Source organism: Artemia franciscana, chromosome 19, assembly GCF_032884065.1.
Source record: "Artemia franciscana chromosome 19, ASM3288406v1, whole genome shotgun sequence".
NCBI lineage: Eukaryota > Metazoa > Arthropoda > Branchiopoda > Anostraca > Artemiidae > Artemia > Artemia franciscana.
Window position 1 is genome coordinate 3,864,992 of NC_088881.1, and position 22,560 is coordinate 3,887,551.

The 22,560-nt window shown below is 32.5% G+C and overlaps 1 protein-coding gene across 2 annotated transcripts in view; it reads left to right on the top strand.

Moving 5' to 3' along the window:
• The window catches only part of LOC136039172 (probable helicase senataxin), a 133,775-nt gene that overhangs the window by 23,026 nt on the left and 88,189 nt on the right, over window positions 1-22,560 (top strand). The window contains exons 1-2 of one of the 2 annotated variants that reach the window (XM_065722685.1): window positions 5,533-5,670; window positions 12,850-12,923. In XM_065722685.1, the coding sequence (XP_065578757.1) occupies window positions 12,867-12,923 (57 nt within the window). In that variant the 5' untranslated portion in view covers window positions 5,533-5,670; window positions 12,850-12,866. Of the gene's footprint in view, window positions 1-5,532; window positions 5,671-12,849; window positions 12,924-22,560 lie in introns of those variants that run through there. The other variant, XM_065722686.1, reaches the window with a different exon arrangement.

The window sequence follows — 22,560 nt, forward strand, 5'->3', positions numbered from 1 at the left end:
TAAAGTGATTTTCAAGTGAAAGTGCGCTAAGAAAATTTTTTACCGTAGATCATCTATAAGAAATTTTCTGGGTGGAATTTTCAGCTAGAAAGGAATTGTCTTTTGGGAATTTTCCTGAAAAGGAGGGAGGGCGTTTTTACATGAAAACAACTTTCATTGGTGGACTTTTTCCGTGGGTGAGGGAATTTTTCATGGAAGGGGAAGCCGGATTTCTCGGTGTTACTAAAAGCGATCTGAAATTAATTAGAAAAATTTTTGATCAAACAGTTCGTAGTAACGAACTGTAATAAGGAGCGACCCGGTTCAATAGTAACCGAAACTCTAAAAAATGGAATTTTGATACCAATAGTTACATCAAAAGAATCGCATTTTAATACTGATTTTAAATATATAAGTTTCATCAAGATCAGTTATAAAATCTACAAAAATGTGGAATTTCGTATTTTCTGCCAGAAGACAGATCATGGATGTGTGTTAATTTGGTTTTTTTCCCAGGGGTGATCGTATCAACTGAGAGGTCCTAGAATGTCGCGAGAGGGCTCATTCTAACGGAAATTAAAAGTTCTAGTGCCCTTTTTATGTGAACAAAAAAATTGGAGGGCGCCTAGGCCCCCTCTCACGCTCATTTTTTCCCAAAAGTCACCGGATCAAAATTCTGAGATAGCCATTTAATTCACCATGGTCGAAAAACCTAATAACTATACCTTTAGGGACAACTTACTCCCCCGCAGTCCCTTTGGGAGGGGCTGCAAGTTACAAACTTTGACCTGTGTTTGCATATAGTAATGGTTACTGGGAAGTGTACAGACATTTTCAGGGGGATTTTTTTTTGAGGGGGGGGGGTTAAGTTGGAGGATATTTCCATGGAGAAACTTCTCATGGGGGAAGAGAATTTCAATGAAAGTTTTAAATGAAAGTTCTTTTTTTACTGAAAGTAAAGAGCAGCAGTAAAACTTAAAACGAACAAAAATTATTACGAATATGAGGGGTTTACCTCCTCGTTATACCTCACTCTTTACGCTGAAGTATTTTTAGTAATTTCAACTATTTATTATACGGCCTTTGTAGTTCTGAGGTCATTCTTAAGGAATTGGGACAAAATTTAAGCTTTACTGTAAAGAGCGAGGTATCGACGAGGTTTGAACACCCTCACATACGCAATAAAAACAAACGAATATAGAAGTTCGTTACGTATGTTAATTCGTAAGTTACGTATATTTTTTACCAATGAAAACATTTGTAAAAAATTAACAATTCTAGTTGCTTTTATAAGAAATCAAAAAATTGGAGGGCAACTAGACCTCCTCCCTCACTCCTTTTTCTCAAAATTTTCCGATTAATCGCAATTCATTAATATGAATTTTTTTTTTGATTATTTATGTGCAGAGAGCCAAGATCAAAACATGCATTAATTCAGAAACGTCCAGAAATTAAATAAAAAAAACTTTTTTTAAAATGAAAGTAAGGAGCAACATTAAAACTTAAAACGTACAGAAGTTACTCCGTATATGAAAGGGGCTTTTCCTCCTTAACACCGCGCTCTTTACGCTAAAGTTTCTCTCTGTTTTAAAAATAGAGTTAAGAGAAAGAGTCGAACTTTAGCATAAAGAGCGGGGCGTTGAGGAGGAAAAGGCTCCTTCTGAAATTAATTTAAAAAGAATTCTCGATTTGAAAGTAAGGAGCTACATAAAAACTGAAACGAGCACAAATTATTACTTATATTAAAGGGGTTTTCCCCTTCTCAAGACCTTGCTCTTTACGCAAGTTTTACTTTTTGTCCCAGTTCCCTAAGAACGACTCTTGGAACACAATTGCTGTTTAATAAGAATAGTATGTTTTTTTTTAATTTGCAGTCACTTGTTATGAAAGTGGAGGGATCGGAATGAAACTTGGTGGGAAAATTTGGGAAAAATAAGCACAAGTCCTATTGACATAACCGGAACAGATTTGCTCTCTTTGGAGGAGTTGGGGGAGGGTCAATTGCGAAAAATTAGAAGAAATGAGGTATTTTTAACTTATGATGGAGTGATTAGATCTTAATGAAATTTGATGTTTGGAAGGATATCGTGTCTCAGAGCTCTTATTTTAAATCCCGACCGGTTCGTTGACATTGGGGGGAGTTTGGGGGGACCTAAAATATTGGAAAGCGCTTAGAGTGGAGGGATCGGGATGAAGCTTGGGGAGAAAATAAGCACAAGTCCTAGATACGTGATCGACATAACCAGAACCGATCCGCTCTCTTTGGGGGAGTTGGGGGAAGGTTAATTCTGAATAATTAGAAAAAAGTGAGGTATTTTTAACTTACGAAGGAGTGATTGGATTCTGCAGGATATTAAGAATTTTAGTTGATCGATAATATTAGCATTTTTTTTACCTAAACTAATAAAATAAAAGATATGATAGGTCAACTGCTCCCCATAAGCTAAATGTAAATAGCGAAGAAGACCACACTCCCTTTCCTTAACAAACGAACACAACTTAGAAACAAAACGGAAATTTTCTTAAGATAGTGGAATTCAATTGAGTGAATATTTCAGCCCTTTGCCCATGGGCCGTCTTCAGCACAACACCATATATATATATATATATATATATATATATATATATATATATATATATATATATATATATATACTAGCTGTTGGGGTGGCGCTTCGCGCCACCCCAACACCTAGTTGGTGGGGGCGCTTCGCGCCCCCCCAAGCCCCCCCGCGTGCGTAAGTCGTTACGCGCCATAATAGTTACGCGCCATTGTAGTTGTGTCCCTATGTCCCACCTGTGAATATAGATAGATATATATATATATATATATATATATATATATATATATATATATATATATATATATATATATATATATATATATATGGTTTTAACTACGTAAAACTTGCGAATATACAACATTCTTTGCTGTCCCATTGTCTTTGCATATAAATAGATTGTCAGGTTTACCGACTCTTGAACATGCAACATATAATGGTCCATGGGAAAACAATCTGTATTCAGATCTATACCTCATGATTCTAATGATTGCCCTTGAGCTTTGTTGATGGTGATTGCTAATCGACCATTCCCTGTCCCGGTGTCCCGGTCGTCATTTACATCCCCCTGTTTCCCCCTGTGTCCCCGTTGTAGTTGTGTCCCTGTGTCCCGGTCGTCATTTATATTCCCTGTGTCCCGGTCGTCATTTGTATCCCGGTGTCCCGGTCTGTATATACATTCGTTTTTTAGTTTTGTTTTTCTCCTTTATTTTTTTCCTTTTTTTTCTTTTTTAACTTATTTAGATTTTTAGATTTTTTAGTTTTTTTATTAGTTTTTAGTTTTTTTTTCTTTTTAGTTTTTTTGTCCCGGTCGTCATTTATATCCCCCTGTTTCCCCCGGTGTCCCCGTTGTAGTTGTGTCCCTGTGTCCCGGTCGTCATTTATATTCCCTGTGTCCCGGTCGTCATTTGTATCCCGGTGTACCGGTCTGTATATACATTCGTTTTTTAGTTTTGTTTTTCTCCTTTATTTTTTTCCTTTTTTTTTCTTTTTTAGTTTATTTAGATTTTTAGATTTTTTAGTTTTTTTATTAGTTTTTAGTTTTTTTTCTTTTTAGTTTTTTTGTAGTTTTTACCTTCTTTTTAGTTTTGTTAATTTTTTTTTTTACTTATGTCCTGGTCGTCATTTATACTCCCTGTGTCCCGGTGCTTTGTTGATTGCTAATCGAACATTCCTTTTGTCCTGGTCGCTTTCTCTTTGAGTGTCGTCATTTATTTTTTTCTTTTTTAGTTCTTTTAGTTTTTACCTTTTTTAGTTTTTTTTAGTTTTTTAGATGAAAATTTTTTTTAGTTTTTTCCTTTTTTTCTTTTTAGTTTTTTATTGGTTTTTACCTTTATGTTAGCTTATTTTTCAGTTTTTTCCTTTTTTTTTAGTTTTTTTTATTTTTTATTTTTTTTAGTTTTTTACCTTTTTTTAGTTTTTTTAGTTTTTTTAGTTTTTTAGCTTTTTTACTTTTTTTATTAGTTTTTAGTTTTTTTTTTGTAGTTTTTGCCTTTTTTTTTAGTTTTTTTTCAGTTTTTTTTTAGTTTTTTATTGGTTTTTACCTTTATTTTAGCTTATTTTTCAGTTTTTTCCTTTTTTTTTATTTTTTTTTAGTTTTTAGTTTTTTTAGTTTTTTACCTTTTTTTAGTTTTTTTAGTTTTTTAGCTTTTTTATTTTTTTTATTAGTTTTTAGTTTTTTTGTAGTTTTTGCCTTTTTTTAGTTTTTTTAGTTTTTTAGCTTTTTTATTAGTTTTTAGTTTTTTTTTGTAGTTTTTGCCTTTTTTTAGTTTTTTTAGTTTTTTAGCTTTTTTATTTTTTTTATTAGTTTTTAGTTTTATTTGTAGTTTTTTGCCTTTTTTTAGTTTTTTCAGTTTTGACGTCACCTGATCCAGTTTTTTCAGGTGACGTCACCTGATCCATCCACAGATCCACAGACAACTTATTTTTATATATATAGATATATATATATATATATATATATATATATATATATATATATATATATATATATATATATATATATATATATATATATATATATATATATATATATATATATTATATATATATATATATATATATATATATATATATATATATATATATATATATATATATATATATATATATATATATATATATATATATATATATTATTATATATATTATGTATATATATAGATATTATGTATATATATATATATATATATATATATATATATATATATATATATATATATATATATATATGTATATATATATATGTATATATATATATATGTATATATATATATATATATATATATATATATATATATATATATATATATATATATATATATATATATATGTATATATATATATATATTGTATTTATATATATATATATATATATGTATATATATATGTATATATATATATATATATATATATATATATATATATATATATATATATATATATATATATATATAAGCAATATATATGTATGTATAAATTGTGTTTGTTCGTTTTTACTTTTTGCCTAAATTCAAGCGACTATTGCTCATTATAGTTTGTATGCAGTTAATATCTCATGTCATATGGTCTCATGTCAATAGGTGAAGATTCTTGTGTGTAGTTTGGTAAGTATGCCTTGTTTTGTCCAATGGCGATCAAGCTGGAATTTAAAGGAAAATATTTTTTATTGAAGGTGGGTAAAGTGGCTTGTAAAGAATAAGGGTACCTGACATTTTTTCCAGCTTTGTGATTATTTTCTTTTAGAAATTGAGAGCAGACATTTCATTGCTACCCAAATTTTACCAATTTCACTACGCTAGATTGCGCTTGGAAATCTCTCCGCCAACGCTAGAATACGTTGATAGTTTTTTTGTCAGCACCAGTGGCAGTTGCCACTCTTTAAGTTATGCCTTTCTGCCTAATTCGATGAATAGAGGTAGCACGTGGTTAAAATTTATCAAATATGATTCATACATGAGTGTAATATTCCACTGGTGTGAACGTTTTAATTTCAATTTACCTGATTCGTACCTTGATGCTTTAAGATTTTTGTATGGAGTTTCAGTCCAGATTCAGTCATTTTATGAATCTCATCGAGTGAAATACCTTACGTTGTATTGACATTAAGGAAATGAGTGCTGAAATGAATGTAATGTTTTTTGTTTTTTTACTTCTTGGTGCAAATAGCCGTAATGTCAAGGGATTGTTGTAATGGGCCATTAATGTCAAGGACTAGAAATTTCAATATCTGATCCAATGACCACATTCCGAAGGTGCAACCTTGAGGTGGAGGAGTGGATGAGGAATGGACAGTTCTCCTCCTCTAAGGAATAAATTCTGATCATTTTAGGGTTTTGTGTTTTTCTTTATTTTCACAATAACAGGGTAGACCGGAAATATTCCCAGAAATCGTAAGGGAGTAGATATCAGTTTCACAGTTTTGATGCGTTTTTTAAGTTTCTTTTGTGCCCCTTCCCCCTAAGAACCTTGGCTGGAGAAACCCCTTTGCTGGTTTTGTTCTGGGAAACTTTTCCACCGAGAAGGGGATTACCGACATTATTTTAAAAACATTCAGAAATTAAAGTGATTTTCCCGTGTGATTAAAGAGATTAAAGTGATTAAAAGAAGTGATTAAAGAAAGTGCGCTAAGAAAATTTTTCACCCTAGATCATCTACAAGAAACTTTCTGGGTGGAATTTTCAGCTAGAAAGGAATTGTCTTAGGGGAATTCTCCTGAAAAGGGGGGGAGGACATCTTTGCATGAAAACAACTTTCCACGGTGGACTTTTTCCGTGGGTGAAGGAATTTTTCGTGGAGGGGGAGCTGGATTTCTCGGTTGTATTAAAAGTGATCTGAAATTAATTTAAAATTATTGAACTAAAAGTAAGGGGCAACATCAAAACTGAAACGAACAGAAATTATAATGTATATGAAAGGGGTTTCTCCCTCCACAAGACCTTGCTCTTTAAGCAAGTTTTACTTTTTGTCCCAATTCTCTAAGAACGACTCCTGAAACACAATGGCCGTTTAATAAGAATACTAAGCTTTTTTAATTTGCAATCACTTGTTATGAAAGAGTGTCGGAGGGCGCAGAGTGGGGAGAGGGGACGGTACCTGAAACCACCTTGAGGGAGTCGGATTTTCCGGCATGATCTGATTAACAAACAGAAATCGAAATTTTAAAAAATGAGTTTTTGTAACTTAAAGTACAGAGCAAGCGAAAGACAAAATTAACAGAAAAAGATAAAAATTATTCCATATATGAGTGGTGCTGCACCCTCCTAAATCCCTTTCTATATTCCTGAGATAAATGCCGTGAGAGGCCATAATGCCAATTGAAACTCTATTTTGCCACTGCTAGATATGGCAACATAAAGTTGGTCAGAAAATTTTTTGAAAAAGGTCATATGATCCTTCAGTTCATTGTAGTCAATTTCTATGGTATGTTTCGAGGCTTGTGCACAAATTCTTGAAATTAGAATAAACGAAAAAACACAAAAGAAGATCATGGTTTACACCTCAAACTAACTTGTTCTTTTTTTGGTGGTCTTTTATATTCTTCGCTTCGTTCTGTATGTGTCAGCAATTACCTTTTATTTAATTAAAAGAAACGATTTTATTTGACACGGCTCTTAATCAGCTTAATGTTATTACCTTTAATAAGGCAACGTAAAACTACCACAAGTCAGCATTAATGTTAATAATTATCAATCAGCATAATGTTAATAAAACATTAAGCTTAATGTTATTACCTTTAATAAGGCACGTTTTCTAGTTCTGTGTTTCCTGTTGAATTTTAGAAAAGACCGTTAGCTTAATCAACAATAATCAAACAGTTCGTGGTAACGAACTGTAGTAAGGAGCGACCCGGCTCAATAGAAACCAAAACTCTAAAAAATGGAATTTTGATACAAATAGCTACATCAAAAGAATCGCATTTTAATGCTGATTTTAAATATATACGTTTCATTAAGTTTAGTATTAAGCATCAAAAGTTACGAGCCTGAGAAAATTTGCGTTATTTTAGAAAATACGGGAAAACACCCCCTAAAAGTCATTGAATCTTAACGAAAATTACACCATCAGATTTAGCGTAACAGAGAACTCTACAGTAGAAGTTTCAAGCTCCTATCTACAAAAATGTGGAATTTTGTGTTTTTTGCCAGAAGGCAGATCACGGATGCGTGTTTATTTGTTTGTTTGTTTTTTGTTGTTTTTTTCCCCCAGGGGTGATCGTATCGACCCAGTTGTCCTAGAATGTTACGAGAGGGCTCATTCTAACGGAAATGAAAAGTTCTAGTGCCCTTTTTAAGTGACCAAAAAATTGGAGGGCACCTAGGCCCCCTCCCACGCTAATTATTTTCCCAGAGTCAACGGATCAAAATTCTGAGATAGCCATTTTATTCAGCGTAGTCGAAACACCTTATAACTATGTCTTTGGAGACGACTTACTCCTCCACAGTCCCCGTGGGAGGGGCTACAAGTTACAAACTTTGACCAGCGCTTACATATAGTAATGGTTATTGGGAAGTGTACAAGCGTTTTCACGAGGATTTTTTGGTTGGGGGAGTGGTTGAGAAGAGGGGGATATACTGGGGGAACTTTCCATCGAGGAATTTGTCATGGGGGAAGAAAATTTTCATGAAGGGAGCGCAGGATTTACTAGCATTATTTAAAAAAAAACAATGAAAAAATAAATATGAAAGTTTTTTCAGCTGGAAGTAAGGAGCAGCATTGAAACTTAAAACTAACAGAAATTATTACCCATATGAGGGGCTCACCTCCTCCTAATACCTCGCTCTTTACGCTAAAGTATTTTTAGTAATGTCAACTATTTATTCTACGGCTTTTGTGATTCAGGGGTCATTCTTAATGAATTGGGACAAAATTTAAGATTTGGTGTAAAGAGAGAGGTACTGACGAGGGTGCGAACCCTCTCATATATGTAATAAAAACATGAGAATAAAAAATTCTTTACGTAAGCTAATTTATAAGTTACGTATATCTTTTACTAATAAAAAGTTTTGTAAAAAATTAAAAGTTCTAGTTGGCTTTTTAATTAACCAAAAATTGGAGGGCAACTAGGCTTCCTCCCCGCTCTTTTTTTCTCAAAATCATTCGATCAAAATAATAAGAAAGCCATTTAGCAAAAAAAAAAAAAAATTATGCAAATTCCTCTGCGGAGAGCCAAAATCAAAACATGTATTGATTCAAAAACATTCAGAAATTAAATAAAAAAAACAAGTTTTTTCAACTGAAAGTAAGGAGCGACATTAAAACTTAAAACGAACAGAAATTACTTCGTATATGAAAGGGGCCGCCTCCTCATCAACGCCCCGCTCTTTACGCTAAATTTTTTTACTGTTTTAAAAAGAAGAGTTGAGAGAAAGAGTCAAACTTTAGTGTAAAGAGCGGGGTGTTGATGAGGAGGCAGCCCCTTTCATATACGAAGTAATTTCTGCTCGTTTTAATGTCGCTCCTTACTTTCAGTTGAAAAAACTTTTTTTTTTTTTATTTAATAAAAAGCATAATGCGTAATACTGCAGATTTTTCTTAGGTCCTCACTTGTTAAGTCACTGTTCCGATTTGCGTGAAGTAATTTAACAAAAGTAAGTTAATAAAAGTAACCCCTAATGATATCGCATCAATAAACATATGGCATCAATAAACATTGGAAGAAAGCCCAATAATATTCCGCCGAGGATAATATAAATTACCTAGCTCCAATGACAAAGGCCCTATATTATGATAATTTCCCACCGTCCAGAGATACGTAAAAAAGGTGGTCATATTTGATTTTGGCTATCCGGTTATTTGAAACATTATGATACCCTTCCCGGGGCCAATCATGTGTTTGGTGGAAGGAGGCCTGAAAATAAGCTCATAGACTCTTTGTCTCTGAAATATTCTTTGTAACGCTGTTTGCTTCAAACTTGACTCGCAAGGCCCGTCAGCATGGGAGCCCTATTATACAAAAAAACATTCTGTGCGGGTAGTATCGACCTCTTAAATTATGAAGTCCAAAAAGGGCAAAAATTTCTTTTGGCCCATGTATAAATGTATATCATTGAGTCTTCGAGCTAAGGGAAGCTCAATATTTTTTTTTTTACAAGAATGAAGTGCGAAAGACTTTTCACTCGAACAGCTTTAAATTTGCATCCGAAAATTCAAGGCCTATGTCACCCTAATCACTAACAAATTCTATGATTGGGGTCTGAAATGGCCCAAAAACTTAATTTGTCAATGGACTTGCACTATTCTTTAGGCTAAGAAGACCCCAACGCACTAAAAAAGAATGGAACAAATACTAGTCGTCTCGAAAATGGATTGTTCCGAAAAACACGACCAAAAGTTTTCTCCTCAATAGCTATAAACTTATATCTGTTATTTCTTAGATCAAGAGAAGAGCCGTCTTAAGGGGGGGGGGTTCTCTCTCCAGTTTATTTGTAAATAAAAATAAAATCTGTAAAATCATGGTGTGACGCGCCGCCGTTGGATTGGATCACTATTTATATTGGACAATTAAAACAATATAATTAATGAGAATATGTTAAAAAGACTAATTTCTCTTAATTAAATTTAAGTAATTCTAATCTTTATTTTTTCGATTATTATTGAACTTCTTGATTAAAAATTCAATTCCTCATCAGAATTAAGTATTTTGAAAGTATTAAAAAACAGATTAATAAAAAATCATTAAGAAAATTAGTGAATGGAGGAAGATGAAATTGCTGACATTAAAACTACTGAAGTTTTAACCTTCTAAAACCTCGCCCTTTGGCGGTAAATGTATCGGTTTTACCGGCTCGGTTTCTGAATTAGATAAAAAGATATGTACTATAAATACTATTAATCAACATTAATCGATTAACCTGTCTTCCGTTCGTTCAGTAATTACAGGGGTTTTGCCAGTTAGAAACAACAAGTGGTTCCACAAAGTCTTTTTTATTTATTTTTTTTTAATTTGATTAGTTTTTATTTATTTTATCTCAAGACAAGGGTTTACTACAGTTCGTTACCACGAACTGTAGTAAGGAGCGACCCGGCTCAATAGTAACCAAAACTCTAAAAAATTGAATTTTGATATCAATAGCTACATCAAAAGAATCGCATTTTAATACTGATTTTTAATATATAAGTTACATCAAGTTTAGTCTTACCCATCAAAAGTTACGATCCTGAGAAAATTTGCCTTATTTAAGAAAATAGCGGGAAACACCCCCTAAAATTCGTAGAATAACTGAAAGTAAGGAGGGACATTAAAACTTAAAACGAACAGAAATTGCTTCGTTTATGAAAGGGGCTGCTTCCTCATCAACGCCCCGCTCTTTACGCTAAAGGTTTTACTCTAGATTTACTGTAGAATAATAAAGTAGAATTGAGAGAAAGAGTCAAACTTTAGCGTCAAGAGCAGGGCGTTGAGAAGGGAACAGCCCCTTTTATACACGGAGTAATTTCTGTTCGTTTTAAGTGTTAATGTCGCTCCTTACTTTCAGTTAAAAAAACTAGTTTTTTTATATTTAATTTACTGTAACGAAACTATAATCCCTTGCTAACGGATGATAGGCTTAAATCCAAAAATAATAGGATATAACACCATTCCGCCGAGGATAACATAAATTACCTAGCTCCAATGACAAGGGCCCTATATTATGATAATTTCCCACCGTCCAGAGATACGTAAAAAAGGTGGTCATATTTCATTTTGGCTATCCGGTTATTTGAAACATTATGATACCCTTCCCGGGGCCAATCATGTGTTTGGTGGAAGGAGGCCTGAAAATAAGCTGAAAATGACACCATCAGATTCAGCGTATCAGAGAACCGTACTGTAGAAGTTTCAAGCTCATATATTCAAAAATGTGGAATTTGTATTTTTTGCCAGAATATAAATCACGGGTGCTTGTTTATTTGTTTGTTTTTTTTTCTTTTCCCCAGAGGTCACCGTATCGACCAAGTCGTCCTAGAATGTCGCAAGAGGGCTCACTCTAACGGAAATGAAAGGTTTTAGTGCCCTTTTTAAGTGACCAAAAAAATTGGAGGGCATTTAGGCCCCCTCCAACGCTCATTATTTTCCCAAAGTCAAAGGATCAAAATTTTGAGATAGCCATGCACAGTCGAAAACCATAATAACTATGTCTTTGGGGAAGACTTACTCCCCACAATCCCTGGGGGAGGGGCTGCAAGTTACAAACTTTGACCAGTGTTTACATATAGTAATGGTTATTGGGAAGTGTACAGAAGTTTTCAGGGGGATTTTATTTTGTTTGGGGGTGGGGCTGGGGAGAGGGGGCTATGTTGGAGGATCTTTCCTTGGAGGAATCAGTCATGGGGGAAGAAAAATTAAATGAAAAGGGTGCAGGATTTTCTAGCATTACTATAAGAAAACAATGAAAAATAAACATGAAAACGTTTTTTCAAATAAAAGGAAGGAGTAGCATTGAAACGGGAAACGAACAGAGATTATTACGCATATGACGGGTTCTAAAAATACTTTAGCATAAAGAGTGAGGTATTTAGGAGGAGATAAATACCTTGCTCTTTATGCTAAAGTATTTTTAGTAATTTCAACTATTTATTCTACGGCCTTTCTGATTCAGGGGTCATTCTTAAAGAATTGGGACAAAACTTACGATTCAGCTTAAAGAGCGAGGTATTAACGAGGGTACAAACCCCCTCGTATACATAATAAAAATGTAAGATTATGAAAGTTTGTTATGTAAGTTAATTCTTAAGTTACCTTTTTTTTTACTAATAAAAACGTTCGTTAAAAATTAAAAGTTCTAGTTGCCTTTTTAAGTAACCGAAAAATTGGAGGGCAACTAGACCGCCTTCTCCGCCCCTTATTTCTCAAAATCGTCTGATCAAAACTAAGAGAAAGCCATTTAGCCAAAAAAAGAATTAATATACAAATTTCGTTTTAATAATTTATGTGCGGAGAGCCAAAACCAAACATGCATTAATTCAAAAACGTTCAGAAATTAAATGAAAAAAACTAATTTTTTTAGCTGAAAGTAAGGAGCGACATTAAAACTTAAAACAAACAGAAATTACTCCGTATATGAAATGGGTTGTTCCCTCCACAACCCCTACCTCTTTACGCTAAAGTTTGACTTTTTGCCACAATTCTACTTTTTAAAACAATTAAAAGCTTTAGCGTGAAGAGCAAGGGATTGTGAAAATTAGCAAAAACTAATTTTAGTTTCGGTTTATGTAAATGGCCTGATTTTGGTAATTTTGTGCTTTTTCTACAAAAAAAATAAAAATAAGAAAAAAAAACTTGGTGAACTTAAATGACAATCTAACCTTATCAATTTTTTTTTCTCAGATTTGATCCATCATACCATGTATGAACTAAGGAGAGAATATGGACAACCTGTGTCTTACAGAATTGAACCCGGCGTAAGTTATTCATTTTTTGCCTTTATTTTGTCACCATTTTATTAACACCTGACTCCAGGTATTTTTTTGACGAGGGGGAGGGGTGCAACTTCAAAGACAACAACAAAAGGTGGTTGATTGCTTATTACAAACCACCCAAGATTTAACAAAAGGCACTGGGACTAAGTAAGATATTGTTTTCTAAACTGGGCCTGTAGGTGTTTTAAGCCGAAGGTGAATGGGCCCCTGAGAGAGGGAGAAAGGGGGGATAAGCTCAAGAAAGTTTGAAAAAATACTAATTTGATGAAAATTTGAAGTTCCACAGCTTTCCAGTGTGTGTTTTATAGTCACTTTTAAAGAGAGTATAAGACCATAGGTGAAAAACACTAAGTTTGGTTGTCTATTGCTTTCCATCAGTGAAAGGTCATCAAGCAGATTAGCATAGATAAGCACGCTTTCAACCCTCAGTAAAGGAAGAGTTATCTGTGAGAGAGGGGTTATAATCACTTAGAAAGCATATTTCTAGGTCAAAATGCATGCATTGAGGATGCCTTAGGACCAATTTAAGGGGCGAACCCCCTTTCCTCAGGCACAAGTTTGAACAAAACTGCTGCTAGAATTATACATTTCTAAACAAAATCCTCTCAAGCAATTTAAAACAAAAAATGAAAAAGGCTAAAAACGAATGAAGTGCTATATTAAAAATAAGAATCTTTTAATAAAAATCAATCTTGCAATAAAAAAAAACAAGAATAAACAAAGAGAATACATTGGTGCTCTCCATAAAAGAAAAAAAATCCTTGTTGCTCTAGGTGGGCCGCTGCAACTTTTTAGCTTCGGGTCTTCTACAGTGATGATTTCCCTGGTGCAGTCTTCATTTCAATCTTACACTATTTTCTAGGTTTTTCAGGCTATCTTAGGATTACCTTATCTTAAGTTTACCAATAAGATTATTCGAGATCATGGTTACCATTCCCAAACCAGTTTCAAATGAAAATTTTCTTCACTAGAGTAGTATCCCCATAAGACTTTTACATGGGCCCATAGCCACTACTCTTTTCTTCCTTTAATGAATTAAGATAACGTAGAAGGTTTAATGGTGATTTCCTTTGGGCAAGACACAGGTGTTTTCTTTCCTATGCAGGTGCATGTTACGTAGTAGGGAATATTTTCTAAGAGATACGGGTGCATGTTACATGATAGGTATTTTTTCTAAACGAAGTACATGTTAATTACCAAATAGTTTCTTTCATTAATTAAAAAGCCGCGAGGGCCAGGAAAAAACCTTCAGGTGCCCGCCAAATAAGGATTTCTTTAGTTGTTACCCAATAGTTTCTTTGTGTATTTAAAAAAAACCTTGAGGGGCCCGCCAAATCAGGCATATTAAAATCATCCACAAATTGCCATGATACTTTAACCTGGAATATCAACCAATGAAGCATTAATATCATTAAAAAATGTTTCACATAATCCGATTACTTAGAGGATGAATGTGACTCACAAAGAAGGAATTTAAATTTATCAATAGACGAACAAGGGTCTTGAATATTTAACTATGTAACTGAGAGCTCACCGACCCCAACTGAGAGCCAACCGCCCAAACAATCTACTTCTATATTTAGTCTTATTTTTATCAACAACCCCTAAATAATCGTCTGGCCGCATATTCCCACTTCCCTCAATCAATACCTCTTCTAAATCTAACGGCTCTTTTTCGAAAAGCTCAAGACGACCCAGGACAGAAAAACCACCAGAATGATTTAATGTATTTAATGTATTATTACAAGCAAGTTCAATCTAGTACTCACTTTTGTCTGAATACGCCGTGATAGCTTGGAGATAATCGTGGATTCAGTATTAGGGCTAGGTAATGGCAACAAATTTTCCGGCAAAAACATAAGAAAGAAGACACGAAAAAAAAATAGCATCAGTGTATAACAATTGACAAGAACATATAATAAGTAAAGACAGAAAAGAGTGTAAGACGGAGAATCAACAATTTTTTAGATTAATAATGAAAAGAGTAAAAATAGCGAAAATACACGAACACAACAAATTCTCTAAATGAAAAAAAGTAAGAAAAGAAAATGCAGGACTGAGAATTGATAGTTTTTGAGAGTAATAATGAAAAAAAAAAAAAATACCGAAAAAGTAGTAAGAAAAAGGACAGAAAAAAGCAATACAAGAGAAAGAAAAAAAAACGACGAAAAAACAACACAAATACTATTTAAAATGCATTCACCAAGGGATCTTGTTTTCCGCGCTGCCGGCTCACCTGGTGACTTCACTAGTATGTTACCGCGGTCAGTCCATACATTTTTGACACCAAACCGATCCCATGCGGCATTTAGCAAATCACGACGTTGCTTTGTAAGGGATTCTGACACAAAGATGCCCGAATCAGCTAGTTTAGACTTCTGTGAGAAGCATTTCCGAGCAACTTCTTTGCTTGCAAATTGCACTAATACTGGGGCAACTTTGTCGTCGGAAAACGTTCGATAATTCGCCAGAACTGATACCAGTAACACCCGTCAGTGTTGATAGGACATTGAGCAAAGTCGTTTTAAGGTCAGCTCCTGGCGTTTGTTTCAGACTGTTGAAAACAAGACTGTCCAAGATATTTTCTTGATTTATGTCGTCAAGCTTGACTTCGATTTTTTCGATTCGATTCTCCAGATTCAGGGTTTGCATTCTAAATGCTTTCAGCTCTCGTTCAATACGGTCTAAGATGGGATTGAACTCCAATGACACAGAATTGTACAACTCATTAATTATAGTCTCAGTAGTCTTTAAGGCCAGATTTCGCTCTCGTGTTACTCTTTGCAGAAACCTAACGAGATATCTCTGAAACAAATATATTTTCTAGTTTTTTCTACCTTTTGTTCTGTAACGAATATTCGTGTAAATAAAGCAGAATGTGAATTGGGTGATGTAGAAGCTTCATCGGATACTCTTAGGGCAGAAAATGCGTTTGAAATTGGCCTTTAAATGTCAGAAAAACGTTAACGTTCATCAAATGCGAATTTAACGTTTTTTCGCAGTTTTAGTAGAAGCTACTTGGATATTGCTTTCATACGGTACTAGATTACTCTCAGAAACAATTTGCTCGTAATGATCCCCGTAGCAGAAAATCAAATACTTTATTCACTTTCCATCATTTTTCGTAATTTTTAGAATTCGTATAGGCCACAATGGATAGTTAAATTTCGCCAGTGCTAAGTCGAGTTGCTTGTATGATTGCGGGATTAACGAGAGCAGGAGAAAAATCAAAGAACAAAATAACAAACGAGATGTATCTTAAAGTGGGCAAGCCCACGAATGACATTGGCAAACATCACTCTTGTAGGGTAGCCCAGTGGACTCTGGAGGCCTGCAACGTTTTTCTCCACAGTTTTCTTACATCCATAACAGCAAAGCATCCAGTAGTTAACTAAACAAAGCCAGTCTTTTTTGCTCAATTTCACAGTAAATCCTTTTTTTTATTAAATTTTTCTATTTTTATTTTTCTTTATTTTTTAAGTAAATCCTTTATTTTTTGCACAATTTCACACCCTTTGTTCATTTGGCACAAAGCCACACATGGTAAATCGCTATTCCTTTGAGTGACGTAGTTAATGCAAATTCCTTATAACTTGAAACAACAATCCGATTATTTTAGCTTGTGTTCATGTTTCAAGAGCAGGTTCATATCAGAAAAATGTTATATTTTGTTCGTCAACATTGTTACTGACAATGCAATTATGAATTAAGGATTTTGAAGTAAAGATTAACCAGGCTCAATAGTAAACGAAACTCTAAAAAACGGAATTTTGATACTAAAAGATACATCAAAAGAATTGGATTTTCATGCCGATTTTAAATATATAAGTTTCATCAGATTTAGTTTTTGTCATCGAAAGATACGAGCCTGAGAAAATTTTTTGTCAGAATGAAATTTTTGCAATAGGGTTCTCTGAAACGCTGAATGTGATGGTGTGATTTTTTGTGAAGATTCTATGACTTTTAGGGTGTGTTTCCTCCTATATAATATATATATATATATATATATATATATATATATATATATATATATATATATATATATATATATATAAATATATATATATATCATGAAAAGAGAAATCACCAATGCTACAGCACAAACACAAAAAAAAAAAAAAAAAAAAAAAAAAAAAAAAAAAAAAAAAAAAAAAAAAAAAAAAAAAAAGAGACAGAAGGAGAAAAGGAAGACTGTTTTCCTAAATTAGTGATTAATATAGACCAGCACTTGAATGAGGCCTTAACCCTACTTATCCATACAATCACATAGGTCAAACAGCATAGCCACACACAATCAACCATAAAGAATAATCCATGGACAGGCAGTCATGTCGTCAATAAGTATAAGTCGTCATTTACCAAACAATAGAAAAAATAATATAGACAAATAATTCAGAGGCAACACCCAACATAAGGGCTCATCAGGAGAATACACTGGCCTATATAGGGTTTCGCCACTCTAAATTCCCTACCCAGCACAGTGTTGTGGCTACCACAGAATATCCATGGCATCCCCGCGTCAGGTATCACCTCCAAAATACATGCATATGAAAAAAAAACCAACAAATGTAAAACAACCAAGTAAAACCAAAACAAGCTTATCCTGTTAATATATCCCTCCCTTTAGCAACAATAGGTAAACTAAATATTATAAATTTTACCAAATCACAAATATTAACACATTGCAAAAAACCTGAATGAACTAAACAATTATATAATTCATCTTTACCATGTGGCTAATTTTTTAAAAATTCCGCTCAAATAGAAACACAATTCAAAATAAAAGGCGCTGTGACAACATTTCTCGAACCTCCGAAATTAGTTAAAAATTTCTTTAAGTATTTCTAGATAATTCTTTTGATATTTATTTAAAAGTTCGTTATAATGAAAACTAAATTTTTTAAATTGCCAAGTTAATTTATTTGCAGAAAAACCTCTTGATATCAATTTTTGGCTTAAGATTTTACATCTATTTTTAAAATCAATATAATTACTACAAATCCTTGCATAACGAAGTAACTGTGAGAAAAACGCTGAATATGTGATATTTGAGTGTATATTACTTTCAGGGAAAGGGAAACTAATCACTTCAAAATCAAAATCATCCGTTTTATTATACATTTTAAAACTTAATTTATTATTATCACAAATATTAATATTTAAATCTAAGAAATGATCTTCATGACCAGCGCCATGACTAGGCTCAAGAATAAGCTCTGATGGATATATATTTTTAGAAATATCAATGAAATCCTTACAATTTAAGACCAAAATATCATCTAAATATCTTTTATTATTTGACAAAGCATGTTTTAAATTAATTGGATTATTCTTATCCATCATATATTTATATTCTAGTTGACTTAAAAACAAGTCAGCTATAAATGGGCTGGCATTCCCCCCCATGGGAATTCCCATAATTTGCTTGTACAAATCACCCCCAAATCTTATATAAGTATTGTATAAAACAAATTCCAATAACTCAAAAATCATATCCAAGCTGTAACATCTCAAGTTAACTGTAGTATTAAAGCAGTTTGTCCATATGGCTTTTTTATTATAACTGTCTATTTTTAAGAACCTTTTACTAGATAAGAGGAAAGATTTCTTTATAACAGTTTTTAAATTATCAAACACTAAATTGAGTGATAAATTAGTATACATTGTCGCAAAATCGAAAGACTCAATTCTTTTAGCTGAAACCATTGTTAAAGAATCTATCACCTGCAGTGAATTATTAACACTCCAATATGGATTAAAATTCGAAAATTTTTTAATACCAGAACAATAGGTTTTAAGTTTATTTACAATTTCCTTTAAAATTAAAGAGAGGTCAGTAGCAGCAATGCGGGTTGGACATTTAGCTGCTCCAGCAATAAACCGTGGTTTAGGGGGATTCTTATGAAATTTTACAGTCCAATATAGGAAAGGGAACTTTTTATCATTGTCATTTATTTTAATATTAAAATTTTTAAAAAGTATTTCTTCAGTCTTTTCAATTAAATGCTCATCCTCTATATTTACCTTTTCATAAACATTAGTTGTGCATAACTCCCTTTTTAAGATATCACAATACAGCTTCTGACAAATTATGGCAAAATTATTATTAGCTTTATCCACTGGCACAATTACGAATTCATTCTTTAGATTAGCAATTGCTTGTTTAATCTTCGCATTATAAAATAATGATTTAGTGTTACTATTTTTTAAGTTAGAATATATTTTATTTCTTACTCTACTAATAATTAAATTCTTCCAACTTTGAAAACTCTCTTTATTTTTATTCTCTTTCTTACACCACTTATCAATAAATAAATCAAAATCATTTTCCAAGCCATCAAGAACACTCGATGGTTTCAGATGATGAGAAAGACGGAAATTTGCCCCTTTATTCATTATAATTTGAAGATCATCTTGCTTTACTATTGACAAGTCCCCTGTTATAACATGTTTGTAAGTAGGATTTACAAATGGGCCAATTTGCTTACAATTACAAACAGGTTTCCAATTTATATCGCTATCTAGTTTTTTTAGTATTAAATTATAATTAAAAATAATTTGCCCAATAGTTTTTGAAAATTTATAAGTTAAAACTGGACTATCATTATAATTTAAATTACTAGGAAGGGCCTGTTTCACATGCCGCTGATTTAAAATTTCTGGTAAATTAATATCTTCAATCTGCTTACAAGTAAAATTAATAGGTAAATATAATCTGTTATCCTTATTACTAATCTTATCGAACTTTTTCTTTTTTGAAATAAATTTCGTTTTAGTTAGAATGCAAATTGTATCACATATTACTTTAAAATTATAATCAAGAGCTGTATTATTCTTAACAATCCAGAAAAGTTTGATTAAATTCCTCTTGGATAAATTATTTAGACACTTTATTACAGAAATCATACCCCTAGATTCAAGTAGCTGGCATAGATCTATAGAAAGCATATGTACATCTAATTAATTTTTTCTATTATTCTTCCTATGTCCTCTCGATCGTTTTTTACGTTTAGTAGGACAAGTAAAAGAAGGATGGTCCATAAAACCATCAATACATTTAACAACAACATGAGACATGTCACCATATTTTGCTACACGATCATTTAACCCAAAAGGATAAGCTGTACCAAGAGTATGGATCCAGAAATCCTCCTGTTTACGTAGTCTATTATTCTTCTCTTCTTTATTTAAATTTTCTAATTCTAAATTTTCTAAAATTGTGACAGTTATATCTGATATGGAACATTTACCATTACTACAATGTTGAACTAGATAGTTATTAGTTTTTTCATTATTAACTGTTGTCTTGTGTCCAGAAAATCTTTTATATATATTATTAGTTGTTTCCCCCACATATTGTAGGCAGCATTTATTACATTCTAATAGGTAAATTACATTGGTTGTTCTACAATTAACATTACCACGTAACTTGCATGCAAAATTTTTATTATACAATGTACTTTTAACAGAAGTCCGTGGGACAAAATGATCTTGGCAAAGAAAACAACGACTTTTACACTTACTAACTTTCAAAAAATCGTTCCGAGTTCCGAGGCTAATATTTGTGTTTTGTTGCATAAAAAGTTATTGAAAATAGATCCAAAACAAACCAACATCCAAATCAAAATCCAACAATCAAAGTCCAAAAAAAATGCCAAGGTCAATAGGTCAATAAATACATAAGCAAAAAGATGAAAGAACATGAAATTTGCATAAGTGCCATCTCACCAATAATTAACAATATCAGGTTAAAAACCTGGACCAGGGTAAAGGTCTGTCGGGGAGAAAACTAAAAAAATTTTCTCCACCTGCACTGGATCCAACCTGGAATAATATCATGAAAAGAGAAATCACCAATGCTACAGCACAAACACAAAAAAAAAAAAAAAAAAAAAAAAAAAAAAAAAAAAAAAAAAAAAAAAAAAAAAAAAAGAGAGACAGAAGGAGAAAAGGAAGACTGTTTTCCTAAATTAGTGATTAATATAGACCAGCACTTGAATGAGGCCTTAACCCTACTTATCCATACAATCACATAGGTCAAACAGCATAGCCACACACAATCAACCATAAAGAATAATCCATGGACAGGCAGTCATGTCGTCAATAAGTATAAGTCGTCATTTACCAAACAATAGAAAAAATAATATAGACAAATAATTCAGAGGCAACACCCAACATAAGGGCTCATCAGGAGAATACACTGGCCTATATAGGGTTTCGCCACTCTAAATTCCCTACCCAGCACAGTGTTGTGGCTACCACAGAATATCCATGGCATCCCCGCGTCAGGTATCACCTCCAAAATACATGCATATGAAAAAAAAAACCAACAAATGTAAAACAACCAAGTAAAACCAAAACAAGCTTATCCTGTTAATATATCCCTCCCTTTAGCAACAATAGGTAAACTAAATATTATAAATTTTACCAAATCACAAATATTAACACATTGCAAAAAACCTGAATGAACTAAACAATTATATAATTCATCTTTACCATGTGGCTAATTTTTTAAAAATTCCGCTCAAATAGAAACACAATTCAAAATAAAAGGCGCTGTGACAACATTTCTCGAACCTCCGAAATTAGTTAAAAATTTCTTTAAGTATTTCTAGATAATTCTTTTGATATTTATTTAAAAGTTCGTTATAATGAAAACTAAATTTTTTAAATTGCCAAGTTAATTTATTTGCAGAAAAACCTCTTGATATCAATTTTTGGCTTAAGATTTTACATCTATTTTTAAAATCAATATAATTACTACAAATCCTTGCATAACGAAGTAACTGTGAGAAAAACGCTGAATATGTGATATTTGAGTGTATATTACTTTCAGGGAAAGGGAAACTAATCACTTCAAAATCAAAATCATCCGTTTTATTATACATTTTAAAACTTAATTTATTATTATCACAAATATTAATATTTAAATCTAAGAAATGATCTTCATGACCAGCGCCATGACTAGGCTCAAGAATAAGCTCTGATGGATATATATTTTTAGAAATATCAATGAAATCCTTACAATTTAAGACCAAAATATCATCTAAATATCTTTTATTATTTGACAAAGCATGTTTTAAATTAATTGGATTATTCTTATCCATCATATATTTATATTCTAGTTGACTTAAAAACAAGTCAGCTATAAATGGGCTGGCATTCCCCCCCATGGGAATTCCCATAATTTGCTTGTACAAATCACCCCCAAATCTTATATAAGTATTGTATAAAACAAATTCCAATAACTCAAAAATCATATCCAAGCTGTAACATCTCAAGTTAACTGTAGTATTAAAGCAGTTTGTCCATATGGCTTTTTTATTATAACTGTCTATTTTTAAGAACCTTTTACTAGATAAGAGGAAAGATTTCTTTATAACAGTTTTTAAATTATCAAACACTAAATTGAGTGGGACATAAATGACGACCATAAATTGACATAAATTGAGCGGGACATAAATGACGACCGGGACACAGGGAAATAACAACAACGGGGACGCCGGGGGTACAGGGGGATATATAAATGACGACGGGGACACAGGGAATGTTCGATTAGCAATCACCATCAACAAAGCTCAAGGGCAATCAATAGAATAATGAGGTACAGATCTGAATA